We start from the raw sequence: 9654 nt of genomic DNA, 5'->3' as shown, positions 1-9654 counted from the left end.
GCTCGTTATCAAATACCAACCTATCTGCAGCGCCAAAGCAGTGTCGCCAAGTGATTTAGCGTTCCGTAACGATGCAGTGTAAAAATCTACCTACAATACCTAGGTATTAATGTAGTGGTAGTACACTTGCTTTCATCTTAGACTGCATTCATCTAAATATATAAAAGGAAAGGGTGACTGACTGACTGACTGACTGACTGACTGACTGATCTATCAACGCACAGCTCAAACTTCTGGACGGATCGGGCTGAATTTGGCATGCAGATAGCTATTATGGCCTAGGCATCCGCTAAGAAATGATTTTTGAAAATTCAACCCCTAAGGGGGTGAAATAGGGGTTTGAAATTTGTGTAGTCCACGCGGACGAAGTCGCGGGCATAAGCTATTCACTAATATAAGTAAATAAATTAAAAAAATATAAGTACCTACCTAAAGAAATTAAATATTTAAATTAAATTAACTAACTACCTGCCACCAGGTGAAATCGCAGTCAAGGGCTAACTTTTAATCGAATAATTAATAACAAACAAACAAAGGATGGCGCATGATGTTACCTACATTGTACCTAGGTAATTACTAATTAGATACTTATGCAAAAAAAACCTAACTTCCTGGATTTAGGCTTCGAAAAAGCCTGTGGGAACTGTGTGATTTTCCGGGATAAAAGTATTATTGTCACTCTCAGTCTTTATATATATATATATATATATATATATATATATATATATATATATATATATATATATATATATATATATATATATATGTATGTACCCATGCAAAAAATCACGTCAGTCCGTTGCTCCGTTGCGACCTGATTGAAGGACAAACCAAAAACACATGGGTAGGTATAGGTAGTGAAGTAAGTAGCTAGGTACACCTATCTTTGCTATACCTAGCTATACTTATATCATTTAATTTCAATAATTATGACTGCAGTTTGTATCCATTATTACTTAGTTGGTACACAGAGGAAATCATAAATTTAAAAATGCCGACATACGACTCTACCTACCTATCAAGTTGCTACCAACAAATCTTATACCTACCACATTTTTATTATTTATAGTTAAAATGGCGCGTGAGAACTGTGTTCTTTATTTTTTCTAGATTTTTTCATTCTTCAATTCCGCAGATCGGCGTTCGCTTCACAAGTGGGTATAACAAGCATGTAACAATCTAGCTTCTCTTGAATGTTCATTGTTCCATAAGGTGCCATATTAACGTGTGTCACACAAATTCTTCACAAAAATAAAACGCAATTAAACTAATTGTGTTTTATTATTGTTTAAATTAGTGTAAACAGCACATATACCTACTCGTAATAATGCAGCAGCATAAATACTTAATATTGTGACTAAATTGTTAGAACAGGTGGTAAAAATATTATTCAAATACTCAATATGAACAACTGTTACAATATTTTTCTACTTGTTTTTCATTATTTATTTCTCATATTAAGTATGTAGGTCTTGTTAGGTTGATGACGCCTAATTAAACGATATTTGAAACATTTTTCTAAAGGCTTTTTCGGATATTCTCTGGAAAAACCAGTAGATTTAGCTTCCATGCATAGTTCTGCAAATTAGTAACATGTCGGTTTTCATCTACCTACTCAAAGGTCACCTTTGGCGGGCGTAGGGATTGTTCTTATAAGTGCAACGTACCGGGTTCGATTGCCGGCAGGGGCATTTCGGGTTACATTATTTCTCTGTGGTCGCTTCGGCATATCTATTCATATGCTAGTTCATGTGCTTCGGCCGTGGCTAGTTATTACCCCAACAGCATTAGCGCAGGCTTAGCGTTTCTGTATGATGCCGTGTAGAAATCCTAAAAGTTCCCTTCCTTCTGAATGCATCGTGAATTTATCAGCCTTCAAGGACTGCTTGTCATTGAAAAAACGTCTAGGTGCATCTTATATTATTCTTAACAATTAGTTTAACTTTCAAGTTGGTACAAAATTAGTATTTATTCAATTCAAATGCCCCCCAGAATCTTCAGTTCAGTAGGTCCTCACAGAGTCCTTTCGTTGAAATCCTTTTCGTTGAAGCCCATGACATAATAACTTGAAGCTATAATAAGTACTGACAATAAGCTATAATATTATACGGATGAATAGGGCAGCTATATCTAGACTTGTATAACCTACAGGTAGATAGGTAGGTAGGTTATGGTAATTGGTACGCGGGGTTAACAACATCCACTTCTAGCCGACTTTGACCTAATTTCTAGAGCAAAGTTCGCACAATTAACCATATTATATAAATTTAAACGAATTAAGTAGGTAAATAAGTACCTAGGTATAATAAATTAACGTTACAGCCGAATTTATTATTAAGACAGTACCTACCATGAACACTTTGTAGACACTTAGGTACCTAGAATCTAGATAGGTACTATCTAATTTTCAGGGTTCCGTACCCAACGGGTCCGTCCGTCCATCCATCCATCCGTCCGTCTGTCAGTGTCAGTGGGTCTCGTGAACCGTAATAGGTAAAGAGTTGAATTTTTTACAGAATGTGCATTTCTATTGCCGCAATAACAACAAATAATAAACATTTCAAAATGACCGCCATGAAAATTAAAAAAATTAATAAGTGTTATTTCTTGTATGATGGTACCGAAAACTTTGTGTGCGAGCGCGACTCGCACTTGACCGATTTTTATTTTTTTCATGGGGTATTGTGAAAAGGTACCTACCTACCTACTTAGTTAATTTACTAAGTATTTTACTAAAGATTTCAACGCGGACGAAGCTGCCCAAAGATACTTACACGGTAACGAAACCAAACAGAGACTCACTTCAAAAAATATAAGTCAGAATTTCTTTTGTTTTTCTTTTTTGTTCAATTTGTGTTATATATATTTTTTTAGGTTAAAAATTTACGTTTTTCTTTCATGTACCTACTTAAGTAGTTACTTACTTGGATTATAATGGGGCTGACATGAACATTGAACATATCTTTATAAAAGCCCCTAATTAATTAATAAAGGAGAAAAACATTCATACTTCCCTCCCTCCCTCCCTCCCCTAATAAATACCCTCCCCTAATAAATTCCCTCGCCTAATAAATACTTAAGATAACAAAATTAGAAATGAACTAACTAGATTTAATTTAAAATATAAGCTAAAATCCTATTATATTAACAAATTGTAATGATCCCCATTTTTGTATTAAATGTAATGTAATAAGTGCTTCTATAAACAATGTAATGTTTATAGAAGCACTATAATATGTATTAAGAAGTAGACGGAATGAAATGACACACTTTTTAAACCTTCGTGGTTTTTTGCTGGGTCTAAATTGGATTTGTTAAACATTCTTTATGTTGGTAATTTAAAAAAAAAACTTATTATTTAGAGGTAAGTACCTAATACTTTACCGTCGTAAAAAACATTTCGAAAATAATTTTTAAGCACCTTGTGAGTGAGCCGTTATAACCAAGTGGTTAAGACGTCCACCTTTCATTCGGGAGGTCACAGGTTCGATCCCGAGCATGCACCTGTAACTTTTCGGAGCTATGTGCGTTTTAAACAATTCAGTGAAGGAAAGCATAAGAAAACCTGCATGCCTGAGAGTTCTCCATAATGTTCTCAAAGGTGTGTGAAGTCGGCCAATCCGCACTTGGCCGACGTGGTGGACTACGGCCTTAACCCTTCTCATTGCGAGAGGAGACCTGTCAGTAGTGGCCAGCGGGCCGGTGATGGGTTGATCATGAGAATAATGAATGTAATGAATAAGTGCTATATTAATGCGTATAATATAATATTACTAATAATAATAGATAAATTAATAATTTAAACTAAAACTAAAACTATAAGTTTACTAAATAAGTAGACTTGTATGCACAATAGGAATCTAGGTACCATCTACCTACTAATGCATAATCACGATTTCTAGACAAATCGTGTCTGACGTCACAGCATCAAATAGCACGACAATTTACTCTAGATATTATTTTTTGGAAAACACAATACTTAATATGTTTATTGGAGGTGTGTTGGTCAATAAGTATTCGTGCTTTGCCTATTTATTTTATACTTCTATATTTATCCAGTAGACCGTATTAGCAGAAAATAGATGATGACGTATTGCCGCGCCCACAAATTCATTATTGTGTGAGGAAAGTTGCGAAAATCCTTAAATAAACTTACGTGAATTTCAATTAGATAATTATTATTAATATCTTAGGTAGAAGCGGCGATAGTAAGCGTAGACATCCGGTCTTTTAGGTATTCGGGGATTCGAGGGTTCGATCCCGGACACGCACATCTTAAGTGGCAAGGTAGGTAGGTACCAATCTATCCCGCAACGGGTTAGCGCGCCAGTGTCCGGTGACAGGGTGACAATAATCCGTTGCGGGATAGCGCGAGTGACGTGCGGGTGTGCGGGGCATCCCCCCACCTCATACCACGATTGCTATCTCGACCAGTCGTGTACTAATACAGTACTGTTTGTTAAGTTTTCGACATAATTAAATTTACAAAATGGCGGGAAAATTGTCGCGCGGAAATATTTCGTATTTGCACATGACTCGCAGTGCGGGCTTGCTATAGGTACCTACCTACTTATTATGTACAGTATAATACCCTATTTAATTCTTACTTAGGTACCTATCGGCTATGTCTGACTATCACGCATCACAGTCGTGCCAATCAAGGTCAAGATCAAGGTTAAAATATTGGGTTCGATCATCTAGAGTCAAGAAGTTTTGTTTGAATTCACAAAATGAGTAAGATATTATACTTACCTACTGTATTACACATTTGCATTATCTATATTTTATTTAAATAATAGGTACTTTGTATATAAGTATAGGTACCTATTTAGTACAAAAAGTAGTAGACAGACAAAATTTTAAAAACGTGTGATTCAGTTATGGTAGGTACAGTTCAAATAACTATAATATACTTAACTAGTTAGTCCAGGCGGCGGGACACCCCGCACACCCGAACGTTATCCGCGCTCGGCGTGCAGCGCGTTCTCATCCCGATCGCCATCTCGACCTGTCGCATACTTACTATAGGTATTAGGTACCTACTTTAAATGAGATGTAGAGTATGATTTTGGTACCTACCCAGTACCCATATTATGATGGCACTCAAATGGCATTATATTTTCAATATTGTAGCATTTTATGAATTATCACATACTAGCTTATGCTCGTGACTTCGTCCGCGTGGACTACACAAATTTAAAACCCCTATTTGACCCTTTAGGAGTTGAAATTTCAAAAATCCTTTCTTAGCGGATGCCTAATTATTATTAATGATGGCACTAATGTCCGCTCTGTATTTAGTGCGTTGTGTGTTCAGTACCTTGCAGCATCAGTATTGAGGAGTTGGGATCCCAAGTTCTATGGTGTAGTCTATGCTTGGCACTAAACATAATATTGCGTCATCCGTAGTTCCTGAATTCCTGAATTAATTCACTATGAACACTTCCTGAATCCTTCGTGTGCGAGTTCGGCTCGTACTTCACTGGCTTTTTAGGGTTCCGTATTATTTTTATTGGGACGAAATGAAACGCACGCTATAACAAAAAACAAAATATGTATTAAACACACATCCATCACAGCAAGCTGGTGTCGTAGACGGCATCGTCGGGCAGCAGGGACAAGTCCTGCGGGCGCTTGTTTCCGTGCGGCTTACGCGCGCGGCGCACGAGCAGGTACAGCAGCAGGTTGAACTCCGACGTGGCGTTCTGCACCATGCGCAGCGTGGTCTCCAGGCGCTCCTGGCGCGCGTCCCATCCTCGCAGCCGCTCCACGCTCTCGCGCAGATACTGGTTCAGCTGCAGGGGAAACTATATTTTAAAGCTTCGTACATCAATTCTTTGGTACAGACACGTGGTGGGACGTATGGCCTAGTTATAGCAAGAGGGATGAGTGGGCTAGCTGTTGTGACAACGGATAAACAATACAAATTATTTGTTTCAAGAATGGGTTAGCCGCCGAATCCATTTCGACTGGACAGCGTTCGGAAAGCTTCGAGATGTCTTCTCATTCAAAATTCCTCAGTGCTTGAAGACTAAAGTCTTCAATCTCAGAGTTATTCAGCAGGCAATGAAGAGATCTATGTTTGGAGTTTCTCTATGTGATCAAATCAGAAATGAGGAGATCCGTAGAAGAACTAGAGTAACCGGCATAGCTTAGCAGTTGCGAAGCTGAAGTGGCAATAGGCAGTGCACACAATAGACGTTGGGGGTCCCAAGGTGCGACTTCACGCCGGAAAACGCAGCGTTATACGAAAGATAAAATGTTGTTACAGATAAAATGTTACAATACAACATACAACATCTTTGTATAACCTTTTGGAGTCTCCTTTCCATTAATTTCCTTTGTATCCACTCGCAAAGGTATGTCATAACTGCTAGCAGCACCAAGAAGAGCGTAAAAAACAAATCATGCGCTGGGAACTCTAGGAAGAACCACGTCTGAGCGGCGCTGGCCGGCAGAGACCTGACCAGCGGCCGCAGCTCCGGCTGCTTCACGACTGAAGAAGGAAGAAGGCTCGGGAAGTAATACTGTGTGGGCAGAAGCAACAGAGCCAGCAGCCCCGATGCCACCAACCCGTTCGTGCACCCGCTTATAACCATTAAGCCTCACCGAAACACCTCACACTTCTCATTCCCAGATAATATTGTAAGTACTAAAAGTTTCAGAGTAATAATGTAAATACAACGTACAATACAAAGGTATTTTGAAAACTGAGCTGTTTGATTGACACATTAAATTTTCTTCTTTCGGTCAATTTGCGACAGCTCTATTACAAACTCTAATGCCGCGGCTCCACACGTTGGCCCCAACGCTGGCCCAACACTGTTCGACCAACTTGTGGATCGGTAAATAATTATCAATTTGCTCTAAATTGAATATTTCAGATGATCTGCAGATGATCAACTATTTTATTTTGATAAAAAATTCCAAATTAATAGTATGTCAGTAAATACACCTTCGAAAGGAAGGCTTTGTTTCAGATCACATACAACACATACCAAGCTGGAATACCTACTATTTTTATAATACACTAGCTGCCCCGGCGAACTTCGTAGGTACCGCCTAACAGTCGATTCAATTTTTTTAATTTTTGTCTCCGTAACTCGTCCTCTATCCTCGTACTTCGAGGAATATTATAAAAAAAGAATTAGCGAAATCGGTTCAGCTGTTCTCGAGATTTGCGATCAGCAACACATTCAGCGATTCATTTTTATATATGTATAGAGATCATGCGAGACCAATAATTAATCTATGATAGAGATATATTCTGTTGCAGTAACGGGGCTGAAACTAAAATTATTAACTACGTAGGTAAGTACCTTATCCAGTTTTATGATAGTTAGGTACCCTACGGTACCGACTTACTTCGTTACGTCCGATAAGATCATAATATTATCTGCTAATAGACTTTGGAAGCACCCCACGAACCAATATTTAGGATTTAGATACTGAAGTAGATTATTCACAAAGAATGCGTAAGTAGATAATAATATACTATATCGGTATTGTGATCGGTATAACCTACATAGATAAGGGTTTTGTTATTTCAAAAATTGTTATTCATTCTAATATTATTGTCTAACAGTCGTAACATTATACTAAGTAGGTACTTAAATGAGAATTTCATAGCTTTATTATTATTGTAAGTAGGTACCTACCTATAAGTTAAAGACCCGGCCCATGGAGAGTGACATATTTCTTTCTTCGTCTGCGTGGATTATATGAATTTCCAACCTCTATTTTACCCTTACGAGTTGAATTTTCAAAAATTCTTCCTTAGCGGATGCCTACGTCATAATAGTTATCCACCTTTCAGCTCGATCCGTCCAGTGGTTTGAGCTGTGCGTTGATAGATCAGTCAACCAGTCAGTCAGCAAGCTTATCCTTTTATACCTTAGGTAGGTACTCTAGGTAGATTTCTGTCTTACACCTAGATCTAATAAAATATAAAGGGTTTATTTTACTCCCTGTTATTCTGTTATTCGCTTGATAAGAGTGACCCCGATGTAATTATTTCTTGAAAGATAACAACATCATACGTTTTCCTGCGGGGCGATTGTCTAAAACCTGCATCAATCATTATTACAATCTCAATAGTTCTGATTGGCTGAATTTGTGCGATTCTTGTTGCAACAATGAGCAACAATGCATTGTGGCCAATAGTGAGCGAGCATTAACCAATCAGAGATGATTGCGATCGTGACATTGTAGCTGTCAAACAACCGCGGTAGAGCCACTGATTATCTACGCAGATTATCGTAGACCGAGTGGACGGCGACCGTTGTATAAGATTCTACAGAACTTGATGCTCCTATAAATACATCGCTATTTCTTTACTTACCTACTTAGGTAGGTGCTTAATTCATTTCTTTTTGCTCAGAAAAATGACCTCTTAACTTTTGAAATAAATTAAGCATAAATTTTGCATTGTAATGTAATAAAATTAAGTATCTCGCTTTTTTCGGCATTGTGATTGTTGATAACTCCTGAACAAGTCATTATTATCTAACTTCTATTGTGTCGTATTTGGTAGATTCGTGTAAAAAAATCTCTGAACCGACCTAACGACCTGCAATCGCAATAAGGATCAGCGTTGGACGATCATACTAGATGACCGCACTCAAGGTCATGACATAAAACAATATGATCATAATTAATTCGACTACAATCTGTGTGTTCATGACAATATGGCTGCCACGCTGCCGCCATATTGAAAGAGCGCGCGACGCTATCCTTTGTATGCGGTTTCCGGAAAAGCGCGCAGTTTGGGGTCACTGAATTATTATTGCTGTATGTCTGCGAATCAATTTGTTTGAAATTAACCTTTATTATTTGTTGAATAAGGACTTCTAAAATAGGTATTTTACATAGATTTTTACAGTCTGGTTTAATTCAGAAGCTGAACTCGCTGAACTGGCTGTACTGAAAGTAAAGGTGCATTAAAAATTTCTAAAATTACATCGCATTATCATCAACATCGACAATCGATACAGGTCCACCGCTGGAGATGGGTCTTTTGTAGGAACTTCACACGCCACGGTCTTGCGCATCGCACGCTCGGTCTGAATCTAGCAGCTTCCTGCGACGTTGTATGTCGTCTGGCACATAGTTCGATAAATTGATAGACGTTGGGGCACAGAAGATGTTGGGGTCCCCAGTCCCCTGTGCTAGAATGGCGATCTCGCAGCTGAAAGAGCAGCGCTGGCAGACCTCCCACTAGATGGACAGATGAAATTACATATCTAACACGAATATTGTGACTGGTATCCAACAAGTATGATGATTTCGGCTCGGTCATCGGTGTCAGCATATCTATGGAAAATTAGCGATGCATGTCGTCGGTGTGATTCGCTCATACTACTCTCCCATTGTCAGTCCCCCCCTTGATGTAATTTAACTGAATTATGGTGTAGAAATGCCCACAATATAGTTTTGACTGGCCAGTGATGCGCCCGTGAGGTACTATTACACCATAGTGGACATAATATAGACTGTTATCCTGAAAAGTGTGGTTATTGCAAGTGCTACGACAAGCTACGAGACGTAGACGCCTGACGTTGAAAGCTCAAGTGAGTGTTACAGAAAATAGTTTGTATTTTTGATATTTTTACATCCGAGAAAGTACATGAGCTACCAATTCTTAAAGTTGACTCG

At 38.3% G+C, this 9654-nt stretch overlaps 1 protein-coding gene across 1 annotated transcript; it reads right to left on the bottom strand.

Moving 5' to 3' along the window:
* Positions 1–5573: 5573 nt before the first annotated feature.
* On the bottom strand, positions 5574–6769 carry LOC117991994 (uncharacterized). The gene is made up of 2 exons (XM_034979638.2): positions 6312–6769; positions 5574–5795 (listed from the first exon to the last, which is right to left on the bottom strand). Exons 1-2 carry the CDS (start codon positions 6597–6599, stop codon positions 5574–5576), a joined length of 510 nt encoding a protein of 169 aa, XP_034835529.1. The 5' UTR covers positions 6600–6769.
* Between the last annotated feature and the right edge of the window lie 2885 nt (positions 6770–9654).

This window comes from Maniola hyperantus, chromosome 20 (genome assembly GCF_902806685.2).
Source record: "Maniola hyperantus chromosome 20, iAphHyp1.2, whole genome shotgun sequence".
Taxonomy (NCBI): Eukaryota; Metazoa; Arthropoda; class Insecta; order Lepidoptera; family Nymphalidae; genus Maniola; species Maniola hyperantus.
This window is presented reverse-complemented; position numbering and strand designations above follow the sequence as displayed.

Excerpts from the sequence above, each read along its gene's own strand:
- LOC117991994 (XM_034979638.2), bottom strand. The coding sequence starts at position 6,599 with ATGGTTATAAGCGGGTGCACGAACGGGTTGGTGGCATCGGGGCTGCTG. Across the intron at positions 5,796-6,311 it reads TGGAAAGGAGACTCCAAAAG|CTGAACCAGTATCTGCGCGA; the intron begins GTTATACAAAGA and ends TTTCCCCTGCAG.